At 38.2% G+C, this 23,646-nt stretch overlaps 1 protein-coding gene across 1 annotated transcript; it reads right to left on the bottom strand.

Moving 5' to 3' along the window:
- Window positions 1-3,757: 3,757 nt before the first annotated feature.
- CUNH5orf46 (chromosome unknown C5orf46 homolog) lies at window positions 3,758-17,099 on the bottom strand. Its single transcript, XM_037161867.2, has 4 exons — window positions 17,030-17,099; window positions 11,267-11,402; window positions 6,812-6,865; window positions 3,758-3,856 (listed from the first exon to the last, which is right to left on the bottom strand). The coding sequence occupies exons 1-3, from the start codon at window positions 17,097-17,099 to the stop codon at window positions 6,820-6,822; spliced, it is 252 nt and encodes an 83-aa protein (XP_037017762.1). The 3' UTR covers window positions 3,758-3,856; window positions 6,812-6,819.
- Between the last annotated feature and the right edge of the window lie 6,547 nt (window positions 17,100-23,646).

The raw sequence follows: 23,646 nt of genomic DNA, 5'->3' as shown, positions 1-23,646 counted from the left end.
CAACAATTTTTTGTTGATCAGCTGCTTTTTGCAAAACACTGTTCTAACTTTTCATTATTGTGCCAGGAACATTGACTATAAGAGGCAAAATCTTGACTCATGGAGCTTATATTCTATTGGGGATAGATAGAATAAGGAACAAAATAAAATTTTTAAAAAGTTTTTAACACTGTGTTCAAAAATGAGTGCTAGAAGTAAAAAATACAGCTGCTGGGGGGGGGAATGGTGGGCCAGAGGGTATCATTCAAAGTACAGTGCTCAACAAAGTTCTCTTTGTGAAGGTCACCTCTGAGAATGACTTGAAGAAGTGAGGTGGAAAGCCATGTGGCAATCTTGGGGAAGATATTTGAGGTAGAAGGAAGAGTAAATTCAAGGGTCTGAGGGAAGAACATCCCTGGAGTATTTAAAGAAAAGTAAGAATTCCAAGTGGCTGGAGTGGAGGGAGCAAAGGAACAAGCAGTAGAAGAAGAGGTGAGAGGCCAGTAGCTCAGGTAGGATCCTAGCCACCACTGTAAGAAAATTTAGAAATACGGCTCTTGCTGTGCATGAGGTGGGATGCAGCAGAATAAATTGATATAATTTGAATTATATGTTAATCAAAGGACTCTTTCTGCTCAGCATCTCTGTAATAAGCAAGATGTAAATTTCCTTAGGCCTGATGTGGAAGCTTTGGGATTTGGGGCACAGCAGTAATGCTGTGGATTGCACCTTCAAGGGAGTGCTGTGTTGGAGGCTAGACAAACCTGGTTGGTGTTCCCACTCAGCCTATAACAGCTTGTATATTTTCATGATGTCAATGGTGTTTCCTGAGTCTCAGTCTCCTCCTCTTTTATATGAAGAAAATAATCCCTGACCAAATTCTTTTATAGGGTTACAGTGAGATAATAACATGAGGGGATCATGAAAGAAAAGCACTGTGTGGATGTAAGAGATTCCTAATCTTCAAAAACAGGCGACCCTGTTGGCTGCAAAGAGGATCTTATTAGAGGGCAGGCAGAGAAGTTAACAAAGGACAAAGGGTAGGAAGAGGAAACATGTATGTAAAGCAGTTGGGAAATCTTCAAAATCTCTCTACATTGCTAGAGATGTTAGACTGTTACTTCTTAGCAGTGCATTAAATCCAGTACGGATTTGGCACCTGTTTTTATTGTTTTTGTTTTAGTTTTACCAACATGAAAGAGTGTTTTCAAATTGTACAATAAAGACGTAAATGTAAACACGGAGAAATACTGATAGGGCATGTTTCTCAAACATAGGTGATACACCGATTATGGCAGTTATGGTAAATATCTTTCCCAGGCACAAATTAGGCACTCAGAATATGAAAAGGATTTTTAAATCACATTTTTCGGGGATAATCAGTCTGCATGTCAGATCTTAATATAGTTGAGATTTTAAGTGATTTTGATTAAGAGGATGTAATATTTAAAATCAGCACAGTCTTGAAACAATCAACAAAATAAAAAGGGAACCTACAAAATTGGAGAAAATATTTGTAAATAATATATCTGATAAGGGGTTAATATCCAAAATACATAAGAAACTCATGCAGTTCAATAGCAACACAAAACATCCTGATTTAAAAAATGACCAAAAGTCCTGAATAGACATTTTTTTCACAGAAGATGTACAAAAAGCCAATGAAAATGTGCTCAACATCACTATTTATCAGGAAAATACAAGTCAAAAGCCCAGTGACGTGTCATTTCACACATTAGAATGACTGTTATTGGAAGAGGAGCAATAAGAACAAGTGCTGGCAAGGATATGGAGAAAAGAAAAGAACCCTTGTGTACTGTTAGTGGGAATGTAAATTGCTACAGACATTATGGAAAACAGCATGGCGGTTCCTAAAAAAGTTAATAATAGAGTTACCATATAATCCAGCAATCCTACTTTTGTGTGTGTATCCAAAGGAAATAAAAATCACTATCTGGAAAAGGTATCAGCACTTCCATATTCACTGCAACATTGTTTACCATAGCCAATACTCGAAAACAACCTAAGTGCCCATTAATGAATGCATGGAGAAAAAATGTGATTATATATATATGCGCACACACTCACACAGATGGATACATACAAACATACTGGAATATAATTCAGCATTAAAAAAAAGAAGAAAATCCTGTCATATGTGACAATATGGATGAATCTTAAGAGCATTCATTACCTTAAGTGAAATAAGTCAGACAGAAAAAGACAAATACTATATGACTACACTTACATGTGGAATCTAAAAAAAGAAATGGAATGATTGAAACAGTAGATTGGTGTTTGGTTGCCTGGGGCAGAGAGTTGTATGTGTGGGGGAATAAGTGAGGGTGGTCTAATGGTGCAAACTTTCAGTTATAAGATCAATATAAGATATATTTGGGGGATGTAATGTATAGCATGATGACTATGGTTAACCATACTGTATTGTATACTTGAAAGTTGCTAAAAGAGTAGATCTTAAAAGTTCTCATCCCCTGCCCCTGCCAAAAGGCATCTATGTGAATAATGGCTGTGTTAAGTAACCTTAAGTAAAAATTTTGCAATATATACATATACCAAATCATCACTTTTATAGCTTAAACTTATATACTATTTTATGCCCATTACAACTCAATAAAGCTGGGGGAATAAAAGCAATTGGCCCAAAGGTCTTCAAAAGTCTTTGAAATGTGCAGACTATGGGTTGTCTGAATTTGTTGTAGAACATAATATACATTTTTTATTATTTAGTAGCTGTTGACTCTTTGTTGAGCCATTTTATTATTGAAGGATATTTCTGTTGCATGGAAACCTATTGTGGTTGCATAAGAACAGGAAGACAGTCAAACAAACAAAAGATTTACTGAAAGTGCACTGGAGTTGTCTCCAGAGTAAAGGACTTGGGAAAGACAGGACTCAGGCCAGCCCTAGAGAGCTTAGTAGCAGAAGCAGGTCGATCCTCTGTTCCAGATGAGAGTGCTGCTCTCCTTGTCATCATGCCCTTCCTTCTCATAGTAAATAATTCTGGGAGACTCCCTGGTTCAGCAGGGTCTGGTGGTAGAATGGTGTGATTCTCTCTAACTGGCGAGAACCACAGTGATGGCCACCAGGGACCCACATCTGTGCAATGAAAGGGGTGATGGAGCCAGTGACAGGGCTGCACTAGACTTTCCCAGGAATCTTCAGTCCCAGACACTCTGCTCTTCTATGAGAATAATAAAGCCTTTGTGGCACAGCAATAACCTTGTAATTATATATATATATATATATATATATATATATATATATTTTTTTTTTTTTTTTTTTTTTTTAAAGGTCATCTATTCATTTACCAGCCCAGGAGAACGGACTTAAATATTTTTGGAAGACTTTCCAAAAAGGTGCATGAAACTTTTATCTCTGAAACTTTACACATTTTTAGGGGTTAAGAGGATGTTCTTTGAAATCAGATTAAAATTCTCTTTTTATCATTTCTTGATCCTGTAACTTTGGACTTGTTACTTTTTACCTAGGCTTTAGTTTCCTTATTTTGAACCATTCTTTAGTTATTCTTGCTAATAATTCTTATATACTTAATATTTTTGTAGCATTAAAAAGTTTAAACATGCTCAGGAAAAATTAGTACCATCAATAAAAATCTTCTCAATAAACTTGGATGTGTGACCCCCAAAGAGGACACATTTATTCTGACTTCTAAAAGCAAAAATGCAAAGTCATGGTGTTCACAGTAAAGCTGCACTTGGCTGCAGTCAGATCCCAAATCCTAAGAACTTGCTGGGAGGTGCTTTGAGGCCTGGGTCCTGGAGGCCTCATGGTGCAGAAGAACTGGAAAAGCAGGATTTGGCTGCCCTGGAATTGTTCTGGAGCCTGTAGGTGTGTTCTTACAAACACAAGCCAGACAGAGGGAAACAGTTATTAGCTAGAAAGGGTTTGTGATTCAAGAAAAATACAAAAATCTTTTCATCATTTTTTAAGATTTTTATGCCTCTGAGCTTTAGAATGTGAAATCAACTATAATATATATTTGAGGAGACAGACAAGAACAACACAAAAATGCAAGTTATGTAGGGCAAGAATCAGCAACAGGGAAGAATGCACAAACCTTGTGCAAATGCACAAAGGTTACACATAGGAATGAAGTGAATCATCAGTTTCACTTTGAGTTTCCAGATAGGAAGAGAACAAAAAGAAATAAGCAAAGTTACATATATACTACACTCAGAAAGGAGGAGGCAGTCCTTAGGAAAGTCAAAAATTTCCCCTCAAATTTCTAAAATTTAAAATTCTTTTCCCATAAGACTTCAGAGAGTTGATATTGAGTGATATCTATGCCCAGCTGCAGTTTTATTCATCAGCCACATGTGAATTACATACTAAGTGTACTCTCTCCAAGGCACGACCAAGGCACTTTATCACACCTTTGTCATTTCTCTCCACAGTCCTTGAGGTACACTGTGCTAGGTGATAGCCTAGACCAGTCATTGTCAACCTTTTTTATCTTGTGGCACCCATAAACTGATTACTAAAATTTCTGTGGCACACCAGAAAATACATTTTTGACGATCTAACAAAAAAATTATTCATTCACACCAGATGGCTATTGTTGTGTTGGCTATTATCATTTTTTATTTGACCATCTATCAAAAAAGAGGTCAGTGCCCTTGACTAAATAGTCAGGTATTGCATGTTTGAAAAATTTGATGGCACACCAGTTGAAAATTGCTGGCCTAAGCGATCACCTTCTCAGTGGCTGGGCTGTATTACTCATCTTGGTAGCACTGGGAGAATATGACGCATAGTAGGCATGGATTAAGTAAGCATTAAAAGAATGTATAAGAAAGGGGTGTAGGTGGCAGGAGGAAGATGGGATTATATCTATCTATCTATCTATCTATCTATCTGTCTATCAATGTATCTATTTATCTAAATTTAGGAAATAATCTAGAACTTTGTTTTATGCTCCAAATGTTTTATGCTGGAAAAACAGGCATTTCTCTGAATCACTTGCTTTTAGTGTGATGATTTGCTTTTGATTAGATGAGGCAATTATCACACAAAGGACACTTTTGAAACTACTTATTAAATGTACAGTCACCAAGGTTTAAGGAGGTACACCTAATCAAACCATCCAAAATTTAATCTCTGCTGTAGAGGCTTCCTGCCCTGAGGCTAAATTTTTTTACCTCCCTAGATTGAGCCATTTCCCTTTGCCCATTAGGGCCCATTGTTTTCCAGATCTACTCAAAGCTTTTTAGGTGCAGCTAAAAACAAAACAATTCTGGCCTTAAGATCTGGAACAATTAAGTCCCTCACATTTTTAATATTAATAAGGAGGATAGAGAGGCTACAGGAGGACAAATGACCTCCCTGTGGTCCCATAACCAGTTAGTAGCCAAGTTAAAAGTTGAATTTGCTGCTTCTTTATGCCTTTTGCTCTTCCTAACTCCTTCATGTTGCCTCCCTATTGGGTTGCCTCCTACACTGAACCCCTAGGAAGGCATTCCACTGATTCTTCTGGTGGGTACTAATGAATAGGGGTATGTGTCAACAGTCTGAATGAAGGCAAAGGGTTAGGACACCTACAACAAGAGCTGGGATGTTCCCTTAGAAGATGTGAATGGGGAGATGCAAAAGGAGCTTAGCTGGCTTGGGGATGAGAGTCGGGAGTGTTAGGGTTAAGTATGTCTTGATTTCAGGTCCCAAGCCTGATTTCCATTTTCCAGAGCTTATGGAAAAGGAAGAGCTAAGTTCTGGGATAACATGATAGTGGCTTTCTGTGCTTACAATCATCATACTCAAGTTATGAAATGGAGCAGCAGAGAAGAGGTGTGTTCCCAGGTCAGGTACAAAATGGAATTTGGGAAAGGCCATCCCTCCTGGAGATGGCAATGAGATAACTCAACTAACTAAAGGTGCAGTGGTTATTTCCATGGGCACCTTGAGGCACGTCTGAAGTCAGACAGCTTAATCGCTGTTTTCTACTATAGTATTTTCATTTGTTCTCCACTAGCACTATGGGTTAGTGAGGAAGCACAGAGTGTGGGACCAGGCTGCTTTGGTTTAAATCCTCCCCTCCCCCCTTATAACTTGGCCCATACATAAATCTCCCTCAGCCTTGGCTTTTTTGTTTATAGAATTTAAGGATAACAATATCTATTTTAAATAGGGATGTTAGCATTAAAGTAGGTAGCACATATATAGCACTTAGCTTAATGCCTAAAATGAAGTAAGTACTCAATTAATGCTAAATACTGATATAATTATTTTCCAGCTCTATAGTTCTGTTTTATATTTCACTATCCATTTTTAGGACAGAATTGGACAAGAAAACAGCAAATATTTCTGAGCCCTTCAAACATATTGTTCATACATAAATCTGACTGACTCTGTGGGATTAGAGAGTTTACTAGTCTTACCTTTTGGAATTAGGTTCAGCAAATCTGATTCTTTTTGTGAGTGACGATGGCCTGATTACATGGGCCCTTAGATTTTAGTGCATATAATCCCATCATTTAACAGCTTGGATGTGCATGAAAACAAGTTTCTAGTAGAGTTGTGACAGGAACTGGGTCTCCTCACTCCTGGTGCTTACTTGTTTCATTCACAATAGTGCCTCCTCCCTTAATCCTTATATTTTCATCTTTAAGGTGATTAGAAATCTATTTAAAATTAATCATTAAAAACTCCAGCATGGACAAAACAAAACCAGAAAGAATATAGTTTTTCTGCTTGTGGGTAGGCATGGGTGTTCAACTTTAATACATAAAATCAGACAGACCCTTTTTTCTTTGTCTTGTATACTATTATTAAGTTGTAAATTGTTAATTAAAATCACCTTGGAGGTCACTTTGATGAATGTTCTTGTTTAGCATCAAATTTCACAAAATCACTTGAAAAGAAAAAATAAAGAGAAAAATTAATTATAATTTAGACTAAACAGAAATGTTAGAATGAGCACTAGGGTGTCTTATGATGTTTGATCTGTACTTTACTTTTCCAGATTTTCCTATGTCAGAAAGAAATAAGATCTAAGATTGCCATAATAGTTCATAGTTGAAAAGACATTTATGCATAATTATCTCTTTAAATGTTTAAACAAATCTGTTAATTAGGTGTCTACTCAAATACATATTCTATATATACATATATTTTAATATATTTGTTCAGTAATATATTCCCAGCACCTAGAACAATGCCTGGCATGTAGTATAAATTAATAAATATTGATTGAATGAAAAAAATAAATGATTTTATCTTCTTTTACATATAAAAATCTCTGAAGTTCAAAGAGATTAAACAACCTCAGTCATATGGCTGATAAACTGCAAGGTAAAGTCTAAAATTTAGATCTCTAGAGTCATGAATTAGTGCCAGAATCACTGTAGTCTACTGTTCAAGGATTGGGTACAAGGTAGCTGCTGAGAAGGTATAAGATGACTTAAAAGTGATCTGTGAGAAGGTTATAGTTCAGTGGAGAAAACAGTCACATTGAGACACAAGTAAATTAAAATGATGGGGAAGAAGCTGTTATGAAGGTTTCTACAAAGCATTATGAAATCCCAGAGCATGACTACCTTAAATTTTTAAGTTGTGGAGGTCTGTGATGTCTCTGGAGAGCTGTTCTTTGAACTGGACTTTAGAAAATGATTAGACTTGTCAGGGAAGGAGAAAGGAACTGGGGTTTGTGGGCCAGGCATTGCTGCTAAAAGGAGAAGCACATGCACAGATATTGGCATTTTATACAAATGTGACCCGCCCTGAAACAGAAATCAATTGTTATTAGAGCATCAGGTGCTTGGATGCAGGGGTGACAGAAATGACTGAAGGAGATATAAGCATCAGGGAAGAACCTTTAACATCAACTGAATATGTTCGCTCTGATTTTGTAGGCAAAGGAAATTCATGAAAGGAGTTTAAACTTGGCAATGATAGAACCAACCATGTGTTTCTGTTCTATAACCCTGGGAGTAGGTTGAGGATGGATGGAAGTGAGTATAGACAGAAACAGTGAAATGAATTAGCTAACAATCTAATGAAATGATTGCAGGAAAGATGATGAAGGACTGGACTAGCCAACAAGTCAGTGGAGTTGAAGAATATGAATGGTATGGAGAAAATATTGTTGAATATTCAGAATTAGGTGAAATTGCTGATGAGCAGGAAGGATCCCAGAAGACCCCAAGGTTTCTGGATTTTGAGTGAGAATGGATGTGCCTTACTGAGATAAGGAACATGGGATCAGGAAACAGGTATGTACTGGGATGCTGGGCTTGCATTTAGAAGAGTTGAATTCGAGATGTTGATGGAAAACCTAGGTGGGGTTTTGTAGTAAACGATTAGTCACCTTAGTCTGTTGCTTAGAAAAAGGAGTGCAATAGATGTTTGAATTTGGAACTCATTAAATTACAACTAGTAGTCCCAATGTAAATGCCGTGACGTGAAAAAGCAGACAGGTTACATTTGGAGCCTTGAGGAGGATTGCTGTTTAAGGGACAGATGCATGAGGAAAAGTCAAAGAGAATGAGAAAGGATGGCTAGAGGTAAGGAGAGAACCAGGAATGTGTCATGAAAACCCAGGGGATCAGGGGAAATTCACAAGAATTGAAGGCTCCTCAAAGGTGACCAGAATCCAGTTTACATAGCTCTAAAATAATCCAGGAGGCAGGTAGAGGGAGCAGGTGGAGGGAGCAAGCCAGTTTACTCACTGACCTAAAAGTAAATATCTAGCATTTATTATGTGCTTGACCCAGTACTTAGACACCAGATATGTCAGAAAAATAAAGCAGGATTTTCACTTTATGAAGTTTCAACATTCCTGTCATTCTCTCTAATCAAATCTATTTAGTTCTAGAAGGTCCAAATTTCATCTCATCTTTGCCAAAACCACTCCCTTAAGCATTCTGGCTGCAGTGACAGTTTTTTTTTTCCTCTAGAAATTACCTATAATATTTGGCTGATATTTATCTTATTTGGCATTTTAATTATCATTGCATTTGCTCGTGTTATCTTACTGTAAAATCTGCAAATTCTTTGAGAATTTGAGGACAGACTTATGGTCTCAATTTTCCCTTCACAATTCCTGCCCCTACTTTGCATGTATTAAGTGCTTAGGAATACATCTTGATGGTCTCCTCTCATTCTCCATTTCCCATTATATTTATGGTTATCCCTTGGAGAGAGAGGGGATAGCTAGATTTGTTACCTTGAGCAAAAACTGCTATTCTTTTACCAAAGTTCCCTCAGAATTCCTCAGTCAAATTGGTGCAGATGGGCTTTAGACCTGATCTCTGAGATAATTTCCCTTAAATAATTCAACAACTATTTACTGATTACCTGATATAACTTATAAGGTACTGTGCTATAGCAGTGAGCTAGATAGATCTGATCCCTCCTTCCATGTTAAAAATATTTAATGTTTTGTATTAAAATAAATTATTTGAGATAGTGATACCTGTGATAATGACACTGCGACAAGGTGAAGTGATGGAGAAGAACCAGGGAATGAAAAAAGACAGTGTTAATATGAGTCATTATAGAGTAGTTTTCTGAGGAGGTGAGCTTCAGGACAAAGAACTAGCCATGAGAAAGGTTTTAGGCAGAAGTGAAAGCAATGACAGAAGGCCTGAAATGTCTGAAAGTTCCAGGAACAGAAATAACATTATTTATTCAGAATATAATGAAAGAAATGAAATGGTAGAAGTGGAGGTGCCATTTCTGAACCCACAGCTGACTGCAATCTTTTAGTATTTTAGATAGTCAACTTTCAGGGTTAATAGAAGAGAAAGTGTTATTTTATATCTGGGGAATTCCCCAGGGGAGGAATAAAAAGAACAATGATAGTTCCAACTACCTGCATTGCTATTGTTGTGATTTACATTATGATTTTAACTCAATTTTAATCTGTACTTTGTACATAATGGTTACTACTCCTATTGTTTGCTTGTCCGTCCTCTCCTCGTTTACATTGACAATTATGAGGACATACGAGTTGCAAAAGCAGCCATAATAGATAAATAACAATATAAAAATAAGCATCTGTAAGCTTCAACATTCATGCATGAGGATTGTATGCAGAATTCTGCCAATCCTCATGGTACTATATTTACTTATGCAGATCAGAGATTACAAAAGGACCCCTGGTTACTTCTACACAGCAGTGGTTCTTAGTCTGTTATTGGTCATAGACCCCATTTGAGGAGTTGGTAAAAGTTAGAAGCATTTTCCTAGAAAATGCAAGTAGTCACATTTACACAAAATATGAATAAAAATTTAAAGGCTATGCAACTCCTTCACACCCGGCCATGTGGCTCAGAACATATAATCAAAGGCTTTCAAAATCTATTGTATAGCAGAATTGTCAGAACCCCCTGAAAGCTTGTTAAAAAGCATATCCTTAGCTTTGTCCCAGGAAGGTGCAAGATGGAATGAAGGAGCCTGTGTTTTGTGTAAGTTCTCCAGGGAATTCTGAAGCAGGTGAATAATAGAGCACACTTTTCCAAACTCTACTCAGAGGTCTGTGAAGGAGAGGATTGGAGAGCAGAGGCTCAGAGAGGTAGAGATTGAAAGTACCTAGAAATTCAGAATGAATTGGATTCCAGAGAGCTGAAGTTAGGGAGAGTAATATGGGGAGAACAAACAGGGCAAAGCAGAAGTAAAAATCAGAGCTATGTAGAGTGGAGTAAGATGCATGAGCATTTGGGCCCAGGGGCTTGGAAGCAGTTAGAGAACATTGGAAAGATTTATGATCTGCCACCAAGGAAAGTTCCTCATAATCAAAACACTCATGTAGATTGTCCCTGAGGACAGATTAGCATCCACCTCTAACCCTTTTGGGTTACTCAAATTATAGGCAGGACTGATCACAACTGTAGCTGTTGAACACACCATTACCTACCACCTTCACCAAAGAATTACAGGATCTTCACTGATGGGTAGTTTATTCCTTTAGCTCTAAAGATAAGCAAACAGAGGCCCATAGAGATGGAGCACCTTGCCCAAGATCACCCAGTGAAGGAGCACCTGTGCCCAGACCAGAACTTGGCTCTCTGTCTCTTGGTCTGGTGCTCTTCCTCCTCCTTACTGGGTCCTGAGATAAAAAAATATTTTATAGAACTGCTTAATGGGAATATGATCACCCCAAAGAGTTCAGGGAAATAAGACTTAAGGGCATACTTTTTCATTAAAATAATACATTGGCATGCACCACGAATTTGATTCTCATTCATTTTAGTGCGATGTGGTCATTATCAACAGTGAACTAGACAAAAGCAATGCTTGCCTCAGTACTTACTTGTGCCTCAGCACGGAGCCCAGGAAGATTGACACTGCATCCTCAATAATCTCTCTGCCCAAGACATTTAGGAATCTGGGGAAATCTGGCTTTGGAATTTTGCCCGTGTCATCTGACTCCTTATCTGGCTTGTCATCTGAAAAACACAACAGAATCTCAGAAGTGATTCTCAGCAACAAGAATGAAATGTTTCTCTTCTTTGTAGGGAGACCCTAGCGCCTATGGTACCCCCACAAATCAACTTAGGAGCCTCATGTAGTGGATTTATTCAGTATTTAATGCACGCCCGGTGAAAAGTCTTTACATGCATTATATTACTTATTCCTGAAAACAGTCAAACAGACCGACAGACATTGATTCTCTGGTAGATGTTGTTCCCCTTCCTGGAGAAAAATGAAGCTCATGGAGGCTAAATCACTTGGCCAGAGTTAAGAAGCCTTAAATGTCAGTGCCAGGATTGAAATAAAGAATGTTTGGTTTCATTTCAATTGCGTGGTCTCTTTTTCCATGTAGTCCCTGGGCCCATGGTACTGATAATAATGAAGATGAAATAATCATGAGTAGCATTTGTTGACCACATACCCACATACCCTGGGTGCATATATTTTTGCTCATTAAGCTAAGAAGTCGAAATGATTAGGTGACTTGAAGAAGACTCACCAAAGGCAAGAGAAGATGAAACTATAACTGGAGACCTCTTACTCTTGAGTCTTAATCAAGAGTCTTGGCCTCTTTAGAATGAGGCCAAGGATCCAGCGAGTGAGGTTGGAGATTGCTGTAATGCAAGTTCTCTTGTGTGGGAGGCTTGCTGTACTTAGTGTTCTAATAATTCAGGAGATCAGAAGGAATGAAAGAAGAGCAATTAGTAGCAACCTGTGGCCTCCCCACTCAACCCTGGCACCAGGATGGAGTAGGATCTTTGTCATTTTATTTCATTATAGCCTTGCAAGTAGTGCTGCTAGATTCGGTAAATAAAAACACAGGAGGCCCAGTTAAAGTTGAATTAGAGATAAGCAATAATTTTCCGCATAAAAATGACCCATGCAATATTTAGAGCATACTCAAACTAAACAATTATTCATAATTTATCCAAAACTCAAATTAACTGAGTGCCCTATATTTTATCTGCAATCCCACCACAAATTTTGACTTAAGAAGTCTCTACTTCTAGACAATGTACCCAGGACTCTGAGTGGAAAAGGTATAACTAGCTTTTTGTGTGGAGGTAGTCACCTTAGGTTAGAAGTCTTACATTTATATTGTACTCTAAAATAGAAACTCTTAGTAAAAAGATATGGCATTTAGAACTACGAATATTTATTGCTTACTATGCCACAACAAAAGATTTGATAGGAGCAGCAGTCTAGGACATATAACCAGAATTAATGTACCAATCACCAAGTATTCATTCATTCAGTTGTTAGGTATTGTTTTCATTCTACAAGCTTTTTAAAAAATATTTATTTTGAGCCTACTATTATGTACATAGCATATGCTAAGAGTTAAGGTAAAAATGGCCATATAAGGAAATGGACCTCATGTAAAATGCAGGGCAACCATAGTGACCAGAATAGCTTTGGTTTTGTTTGTTTTTTTTTCCCATGGGAAGGGGGAGCAAAGAGAGCGTATTTGTGATGCTAGGCCTCTTGGTCAGGCACCGGGACTTTGCTTGTGTAGAATGCCCTAATTCTTACATAACTCAATAACAGTACTGCAGTTTTACAGGAGAGAAAACAAAATTCTCAGAGAAGTTATATGGCTCACCTGAAATCACACATTTAGAAAGTGGCTGAGCCAGGTTTTAACCTAATTTTTTTAACTCCACAGACCTTGTTATTTACACATAATAATGCTTTCAAGCAATTATCACCTGCATATATTTACCAGACAGAAAAGAGAGGTTCCTTGCATAAAGAGTGATTTTTTTCCTGTGTTCTTCCTATCTGCCTACTTGACTTTTTAAAAATATATAACACTACATGGTAGCTTTTTAATATGCAAAGGTGCCCTGGATTGGAGTATGTGAAGATCAGATCCTTGGTTCCCAGTCCTTAGACCATGTATATACAGAGTAGATTAGGGTCTGGTGGACCATATGTTTTGGAGTCCTACATACTTCATGTATTCAAAAGGTTGCCCATGTAACCTTGCATACAATACTTGACACACTTTCAATTCCTCACCATGTTATCAGGATCAAAAAGTGTTTCATATATTGTTCCTATATATCATATATGTATAAATATTATTTATTTTTAATATATTTTATTGATTATGCCATTATAGTTGTCCTGCTTTCCCCCTTCATTCCCCTCCACCCAGCACACCCCTCCCCCTACATTTCTCCCCTTTAGTTTATGTTCATGTGTCACAAGTTTAGCTTCTACATTTCCCATACTATTCTTGCCCTCCCCCTGTCTATTTTCTACCTACTGTCTATGCTACTTATTCTCTGTTCCTTCTTCCCCCTTCTCCTCCTCCCACTCCCCTGTTGCTAACCCTCCATGTGATCTTCATTTCTATGGTTCTGCTCCTGATCTAGCTGTCCTCTTAGCTTGCTTTTGTTTAGGTGTGGTTGTTAATAACTATGAGTTTGCTGTCCTTTCACTGTTCATATTTTTTATCTTCTTTTCCTTAAATAAGTTCTTTTAACAGTTCATATAATAAGGGCTTGGCGATGATGAACTCTTCTGAACTTGATCTTATCTGAGAAGCACCTTATCTGCCCTTTCATTGTAAATGAGAGCTTTGCTAGATAGAGCAATCTTGGTTGTAGGTCTTTGGATTTCATGACTTAGAATACTTCTTTCCAGCCCCTTCTTGCCTGTAAGGTCTTTGTTGAGAAATAGGCTGACAGTCTGATGGGAATTCCTTTGTAGGTGACTGTTCCCTTATCTCTTGCTGCTTCTAGAATTCTCTCTTTCATTTTAATCTTGGCTAATGTAATGATGATGTGCCTTGGTGTGTTCCTCCTTGGGTCCACCTTCTTTGGAACTCTCAGAGCTTCCTGGGCTTCCTGGGAGTCTATTTTCTTTACCAGATTGGGGAAGTTCTCCTTTATTATTTGTTCAAATAAGTTTTTCACTTGTTGCTCTTCCTCTTCCCCTTCTGGTACCCCTATAATTTGGACATTGGAACATTTAAAGATGTCCTGGAGATTCCTAAGCTTCTCCTCCTTTTTTTGAATTTTGCTTTCTTCATTCTTTTCTGTTTGATTGTTTCTTCCTTCCTTCTGGTCCACTCCATTGCTTTTTGTCCCAGTTTTGTTACCATCACTATTGGTTCCCTATGCATTTTGCTTTGTTTCACTTAGTGTAGCCTTCATTTTTTCATCTTATTTGCAACTAAAATCAACCAGTTCTGTAAGCATCCTGATCACCAGTGTTCTGAACTGTGCATCTAATAGGTTGGCTGTCTGTGGAGTTTTGAGCTGTTTTTCTGCTTGAGCCATAATGTTTCAGTCTGTTCGTGCCTGTTACGTATGAGGGATGGAGACTTAGGTGTTCACCAGGGTGGGTCTACACAGTGGCTGGGTTGTGACAGGGGGCAGGGTCAGAGAGGGAGCAATGGTGTTTGTTGGGCTCTCTCTTGGATTTGGGTCCCCTCTGCCACTTCCCACAAGCAAATTGGGCCCTTCTGGTGCTGGTTCCCCAGGTGGGTGGGCTTGTGTATGTTCTAGGGCCCTGTGGGTCTCTCCAATGAACTCTCCTGTGTGAGGCTGGGCACCTCTCCCAGCACCTCAACCCTCGAAAGTTCTTCCAATTGGTCCTTTAAGGCTTTATTTCTCATTGCCGGGGCCCTGGGTTGTGTGGTCTGTTTCACTGACTGTTTTTAAATCTGCATGGTTTATCTGTCTGCTAATGTGTGTCCATGGTCAGCCAGCCACCTTGCACACCTCACTGGGTTTCCATTGGCACCCACCTAGGTTGCCAGTCACTGCCTTTTTCTGCCGGGAACCCTCTTTGCTGGCCTCTGACTTCGCCTCTCTTACTAGTCTGGATGAATGGTTTGTTGTTGTTGGACTTCGGTACAGTTCAATTTTCTATCTATTCTGCTTGTATTTTTGTTTCTAAATCTTTGTTGTCCTTAAATTTGGTTGTGCAAGGAGGTACAGTATTTCCACCTATGCCTTCATCTTGGCTGAACGTCAACTAAATGTAATTTCTTATAAATACCACTTATCACAATACCAGGCTCTAAGTAAGCCCACAATAAATGATTGCAGTGTTATTACTACTATTATTTAAAATAATAACAAAGCAATTTATAGTAGCCTTCTTCTCTAGTGCTTTTGGAGATCATGAAAATCAAAAAATGTTAAAATATTAAGAAATTTGAAAATGTTAGAAAACAAAAATAAATAATAATAAAATTAAGAAATGTGATTTACTAGAAACTGGTGATCAAAGCCAATGGTTGAATATTTTCTCTTTTCAAATATGTGATAACCCTTATTTACATTAACTACCTGGTTGAGTTTCATAATCAATATAATCATAAAGTTCTGCAAAAACACAGTACGCTGATGTTGGTATAGTTTTTATAATCTGCAGGTGATTACAAAAGCATATTCATTTGATCTGGTGAAAGTTATAATTATCCCATTTTACACATGAAGAAACTGAGGTTCAAAGCAGTGAACTGATTTACCCAGAGTTCATGAGAAACAGAACTTGGACTAGTCTGTAGGATGTCAGTCTCACCTCTCACTCCACCATGGCAATTCCTGCAGGAGTGGATGGGCACAGTAGTCTCTAAGGCCACCTCTATGGTTCTGTTGTGGTGTCTGCCTATGTGCTGTGCTGATGCATAGAGAGTGGCTGAGGGTGAGCTCTGCCATGTTACATTTAGAACAGTTTCAGGGGCAGTATGTGCACTGTCTGTATTTTCTGACCTGTCCTTCTGAATAGAGACAAGTCAAGGGCTCACTATCTTCTACAGACCAAAAAAGCATGAGTTACTGAGGATTCTGCATGCTGCCTTGTGGTCCTCTGTGTGCCAGAAAGAGACATGAAAGTAGATACTAACTTATGACAGAAAGAATCAAGGGACTTTGGTTTTAGTCTAAGGTGTGCCACCGCTACCAGTGTCTCTGCTCAAGTAATTTTCCCTTTGCAAGTGCGGTTTATTAACTCACAAACTGGGAAATAATAAAACTATGTGTGTGCAGAACAGAATTACTATGAGAATTAAATGAGATAATGCATGATAACAATAACAGTTAATATTTATTGGTGCTTATTATAGACCAAGTACTTTTCTAATTTTTGTCTCTTTTATTTAATTTTCATGATACATTTATGAGGAAGCTAACTATTGATATTTTATTTTACATGTGAGGCCCAGAGAAATTAAATAAAATGCCTGAAGTCACATTTCTGATTAGTTGTGAAGTCAGGCCTAGGAGTCTTATTCCAGAGTATATATTCTTCACCTTTGAACATTATCAGTTATAACTATTCAAAAATAAACACTCTTGGCTCTCTGATAACATAAAAGTGTCACTATATCACAGAATATATAAGAAAGAAATCATTTCATACTTCACACATTCACTGAGGATGAAGGATATAACTGAAGCACAATGAGTAGAAATTCTACATTTTTTGTATTGGAAGATCTGCTTCTGGACTCCTAGGCCAGTGTCCAAAGGCCCCTCCCCCTCTCTGCCCTTCAGGTTTTGGATTGGTGCTATCAGCCAGCTTCCTCTGGTCAGGGCTAACTACTGCACACTGCTCGAGCTTCGACCGGAAAAACACTTACCAGCCAGGCAAGTCAGGATTAAGGCAAGCAGTCCCAGGACAGTTGTCACCCGAAGCACTGAGACAGCCATGTTTGTAGCACTGGGTACTGGTAGAGAGAAAGTGTCCCGATGCACCTGTTGTCTTGCTCCATTTATAGGGCATTTGCAGGTGACATCATCTGCTATGGAATTTACTTTGTTGCACAAGATTTCTACACCGCTTGCTCTTGGATCTGATGAGTCCTGCCCTATCTTTCAAATCTATAGTTTTTCATATAGGGAAAGGGAAGACTTCTTGGTTTTTCTAATGTGTATGTATAAAATGGCACTGCAGTAACTCTTTTGGAGCTAGTTCCCATGCTGGCATTGACAATTAGATGGGTATCAGGCAGAACTATTATGCAGTGCCAACAAGTCAAGTAGTAAATAAGATTGGCAGGTGTGCCTACTCCCTCCCATCTGCATGCTCTGAGCTAATTACTTGTCCTCACATGAGCATTTCCATTCACACCCTCATTCCTGTCCTCATTCACATCCCCATGCCTTTGTTCATGCTCTTTATTTTTCTTGCAGTATCTTCCCCTTCATCTCCCCTTGGAGTACTCTTGCTATTCCTCAGGCTCAGGTTCAAATGCTCCCTTCTCTGTGAACCTTTATAATGACTCTTCCACCCTACTCCACAAAGTTACTTGCTCTATCATCTGTTACAAAAATGCTTGGACTAATGTTTGAGAACTCAGTACTTTAATAGTTCTCTCTTCTAATCTCTGGATCTCTCTGTTTTTAATTTCGTTTACTTGTTTATTTATTTTTAGGCAGAGGAGAATGGAGGGAGAATGAGAGGGAGAGAAACATCAATGTGTGGTTGCCTCTTGCATGCCCCATTCTGGGGACCTGGCCCAAAACCCAGGCAATGTGCCCTGACTGGGAATTGAACAAGTGACCCTTTGGTTCACAGGCCAATGCTCAATCTACCGAGCCACACCAGCTAGGGCTAGACTCTGGATCTCGTAAATTCAGAATGTTTTATTCACTCCACAACCCTCAAGGAGCCTAATATTGTTCTGGGCACTGGCCTCAGCTTTGACTTCCTTGGAAAGTTTCTTCTGTTTTTTCCAAAAAGAACTGGGTGTTTCTCTCCCGTGTCTAATAGGTACCTGATTATATGTCTCCACCAATAGGCTGGAGGCTCATTGAGGGCAAAGTTATCTTTTCCAGAGTTGAATGCACATTACTTGAGACATATAGCAACCATTAAAAGTAATAAAATTATTTTACACAATGAAAAGAAATATTGGATTTAAGATGCTGCTATGTATTTCAGATGTAAAATATCCTTCCTTTTGGATATAAATGCTCAAGGGGATAAAATTTGTTTCAACCTAGATGATACTGGCTATCCTGAGGAATGCTGTAAGTTCAGTTCTTTGAGATAGGGAGTTGGGGCTTCCTAAGCTTACCATTTGACCAAAGCTTATATGTTGTGACTGCCCGAGGGCTCTTTTAATAAACGGTGAGTTAAATGAGGTCTGGAAAAAGGAAGCTTGTCTAGTGTCACAGAGCGAATGTGAGGATGTGGCCCTCTTTCTCCTGGTTTTGTACTTTTTACAAGGCATCAAACTGCACTCAAAAGCCATCAAGTAGCTCTGCTTGGATCCTTCAATTTTTTAAATTTTATCTTCTTAAGAAGGCACTGATCCTGTCTTTCCGAAAGAGTTGTGACCTAGAGATAGTGATCCATGGTAGAAAGTTTGCAAAGAGTTAGAATGATGCCATCAAAATCGTTGCTTAGACCTGAGCACTGGGAATGTCCAAGGGGCTAGTGGAGAAATAACATTCATGGATTCTCTATTAGCCATGGACCTTGACTTGTGGCTTTACTCATTTGGGAAAGGGTAGCAAGACCTCTTACTTTGCACAAAATTTGAGCCTTCAGGGTCTAACCAGCCTAGAGGGGGCATATTTCCTAATTCACTATAAGAACACTGTATGGGCAGGCAAAAGCTCTGGATATTGCAACCTAAGAGGGAAGCCTGATAGGTTCTCAAAGACATCAGCTAAAAGGGGTATGAAGCAGGTGCATTAGATGGTCTGGCATCAAGGAAATAGCACCAGACCAAGGGTAGGGGTAATTGGCTTCCATTCCTGTCAGTATCTCCAGACTCCCTGTGTGACCTGGTTAAACACTGGCCAGGCTGGGTATTCAGTTTTCTCTGCTGTATTTTCTTCTTGCTCCTTGGTTTATGACTTTTAGCTTTCTGTTTGGCTATAATATCTCTCCTTCGGTGGAAACTTCTGTAACCCACTAATCCAACTCAGATCCCTGTATTATAATCTTGTATACACTATTCTTCCTTACTGGCATTTAAATATTATTTTTGTTTGATTATTTAATGTTTCCCTTTCCAAGAGATATCAGATTCCAGGATGGAGGAATTCTGGTCTATGTCGTTCATGGATACAGCTTTTATTTTTAGGACAACGCTTTAGACATGCAAAATAATTTTGAGAAGAGAAGCCTGGACTCAGGTAATATGATAGTTCCCTCAGTTATCTGTGTGATAACTGTGTGATTCTGGCAAGTGACTGATATCCCTCTAAGTCTCAGTTTTCTCATCTGTAAAATTGGGACATAGTATAATTTCATGCTTACTTATCTGCACTATTAATAGAAGCTGTGACTTACCCTCCATTGACATAAGCAAATGAATTTTACTTAAAGTTGGGGAAAAAGTAGATTAAAAAAAATGATCTTACCCAAGCCGGGGAGAGGAAGATGAGGACCTTCACCCAGAATGCCATTCTAATTTAGTAAGGAGACACAAGAATAAAAGGCAAATGGAATGCTTTAATTCTTGTGGACATCTCCATGCATGACTGACAAGTCTGATCAGAGTTCTTTCCTAGTGTAGGAAGAAACTTCAGTCTGGGCAGAAATTGCATAGAGACATTCTGATGTGTGTGTCATGGTTAAAGACTTAGGCGTTGGGATCAGATAGAACTGGCTTTTCATTTCAGTTTTGGCACATACAAGTTGTGTGACCCTGTGACCTTAGGAATATTTTATAATTTCTTATGCCTTGGATCCAATATCTACAAAATAGGAATATGCTGTCTCTCAAAGGTGTTACGAAGATTAGTTCACAAAATATGTGCAAACAGTACAGTACCTTGTATATAGTAAGTAAAAAATAAGTGGTGGGCTTATTCTGTTCTGTTCTGTCCTATGCAATCCTATTTGTATACCTTGGGTTGCCCCAGAGGAGGGAGTGACAGCCATGCAAGCAGGACTAGGACTCATAATAATAATAACAATAATAGGCTAATGTTGTTAACTCTGGCCAGGTACCAGACTAGATGCAACGTAACAATAAAGCTGTTGGGAGGTGGCCATAATTATCCTAATTTTACATAAAGAAATTTATGTTTGGAGAGGTTAAGCAATTTTTTCTTGGGTTACAAGGCATGTATGAGCTAGAGCAGGGAATTGAACTTAAGGGCATGTGACTTTAAAGTGTGTGCTCTTAATTTTTACATTATGTTGGGTGGGCACATGCAGAGTACACCTCTCGGCAAAAAGCCTGGGTCACACAAAGAACCCTGCAGTCAGGCCAATTTGTCCACAGATTAGTCTGTGTCTCCTCTGTCTTTCCCATTAGTCTCTGGATTTTCCATTGACCCCTTAATGTCTGACCCACACCATAATCTCTGTTTTAGCTCAGTTTGATGTATCAAATGTGCAGGGTACAGAGGCCTTCTTAATCCTTGGCAGAAAGTGAACTGGAGATAAGGCTACAGAATAAATACAAGAGGCTTGGCTAAATTTGAATTTCAGATATACAGTGAATAATTATTTCTGTAAAAGTATGTTCCAAATATTTTATAGAACATACTTATATTAAAAATGTTTGTTGTTTAGCTGAAATTGAAATTTTACTGGGTAGCCTGTACTTTTACTTGCTGAATTGGGAGTGTTTTCTTACATTAAACCTCAGATAAGGAGTGAAATACAAGATTTAGGAGATCATTTTATCTTACTTTTAAAAAATATATATTTTGCCCTGGCTGGTATAGCTCAGTGGATTGAGCATGGGCCTGCGAACCACATGATCACAGTTCGATTCCCAGTCAGGGCACATGCCTGGGTTGCAGGCTGGTTCCCTGCAGGCCATTTCCCAGCAGGGGACGCACGAAAGGCAACCATACATTGGTGTTTCTCTCCCTCTCTCCTTCCCTTCCCCTCTAAAGATAAATAAATAAAATCTTTAAATATATATATATATTTTATTGATTATGCTATTATAATTGTTCCATTTCCACCCCTTTATTCTCCTCTGTCTTGCACAGCCCCTCCCACGCACATTCCCCACCTTTAGTTCATGTCCATGGATCATACATATAAGGTCTTCAGCTTCTACATTTTATCTTTCTAAAAACATAAGTATATTTGCTTCCCCTGTCCTTTCCCCTCTCTCATAATGCCCATTGCTTCTTACTACATGTAGATAAAGCTATTTATATTTCATTCTCAGTCAGTAGTTCCAGCTGTATTATAGTCATAGTATAGAATGTCTTAGAGTGCAGGGTCTGCAGTCAGATCACTGGATGGCATCTTTGACTTTACCAGGGCTGATATTTCCCTGGCAGGTGCTGGAATGCTGACACTGGTTGTTTCTCTCCAGTCCACCATGAAGGGCCAATATCTGCTATTTATTCTATCAACCTATTAGTTTTGCTTGGACTATCCAACTCTGATCAACCCACCCTTCAAATATCATGTCCTTCAGAAAAACATCGTGATCACATCCCTGACCTAACCCATGGCAAAATCAATCACTTCTGCTATATGCAGAAGCTATATGCTATTGCTCTCTGCAATACCTCTGTTATAATATGTATTACACCGAATCATAAGTTATTTTTTCAAATATTTTATTTATTTATCTTTAAAGGGAAGGGAAGGAGAGAGGGAGAGAAATATCAATGTATGGTTGCCTCTTGTGTGTCCCCTTCTGGGAATTATCCTGCAACCCAGGCACGTGCCCTGACTGGGAATCAAACCGTAGTTGTTTGGTTTGCAATTGTAGTTCAGTCCACTGAGTTACACTAGCCAGGGCTGAACCATAAGTTATTCTTTTATATTCACCATCTTCATTAAGCTACAGTCTCTTAAATTGTGAGCCATCCCTTGTTTATCCTCAGATACCGTTTGTCCACAACTATGAGTGACAAGTAGACAGTGCTGAATAAATGCAGTGGGTATCCCATGGATGCTCATTAAATGTGTGAGTGGGTAGTTGGGGCCAGTGGCTGGCAGTGATTCCAGAGCCCCACTGGAGTGAGAGGCAAAGCTAAGGCCAATAGATCTTTTCTAGATCTTCCCTTCTCTAACAATGCCCAGTCTTTTTTATTCTAGCTATCCTAGCAGGTGTGATGGGTGATCTAATTTGGGTTTTGATTTATATTTCCTCATAGCTAGTAATATTGCACATCGTTCATTCACTGTGCTTATTGGCCCACTAATTTTATGAAACCAACACTTCCATCCTACCAAAGTCAGAAGAAGAAGCTATAAGAAAATAAAATTACAGATCAATATCCTTCAGAAACATAAACATAAAAGCCTCAAAGAAAGCATGAGCAGGTAATGTAAGGCTTATACCTGGAATGCAAAACTAGTTTAATATTTGAAAAATCTATTAATGCAATTTATCATACTGATGATAGATTAAAAAGAAAAATTATGTAGTCATCTCAATGATACAAAAACAATTTAACAAAATTCAATAATTATTATATGCATTTACCTCTCAGTAGAGATAAAATGGAATTTTCTCAATCTGATGAAGAGTATCTATAAAACATCCATTGCTGATATCATGCTTAATATCAAAAGATGAACGTGTTCCCTCAAGTTCAGGAACAACACACCAATACTCTCATTACTCCTTTTTGATACTGTACCGGAGGTCCTTACTGGTGCAATATGTCAACACAAAAAATTAAAAGGCATTCTGATTAGAAAGGAAGAAACAAAACTGCTTCTATTTATAGAAGACATGACTGTCTATGTAGAAAATCCCTGTCTACAAAACACCACTAGAACTGGGAAGTGCATTTAACAAGAGCATCAAAACATAATAATTTTGGTATAAATCTAACAAAATGTGTGCATGTTATATATGTTGATAAATATATAATTTTGTTGGGAAAATAAAAAATTAAGAGATTTATCATGTTCACAGGTTGGGATACTAAATATTGCTAAGATGTCAATGCTTCTCTAAGTGATTTTGTATAGAAACTGACAAAGTGATTTAAAAATTTATGTAAAAGGCAAAAAACTAGATTAACCAAAACAATTTTGGAAAAAAATCAAGTATGAAGAAGCACTCTAACTGATTTTAAGATTTCTATAAAGCTCAGCAATTAGAGCAGTATTATATTGGAGAAATATAGGCATATTGTTGGAACAGGGTCCAGCAATAGATTCACACTTATATGGTCAACAGATTTTCAATAAAGGTGCAGAGGTCATCCAATAGAGAAAATATGTTTTCTTCAGTATGTGACGCTAAAATAATTGGACACCCATAAACAAAAAACTCCCCTATCATCTCCATTTATACCTTTACAA

The sequence above is a fragment of the Artibeus jamaicensis genome, unplaced genomic scaffold (assembly GCF_021234435.1).
Source record: "Artibeus jamaicensis isolate MK-2021 breed Jamaican fruit bat unplaced genomic scaffold, CSHL_Jam_final contig_432, whole genome shotgun sequence".
Taxonomy (NCBI): Eukaryota; Metazoa; Chordata; class Mammalia; order Chiroptera; family Phyllostomidae; genus Artibeus; species Artibeus jamaicensis.
This window is presented reverse-complemented; position numbering and strand designations above follow the sequence as displayed.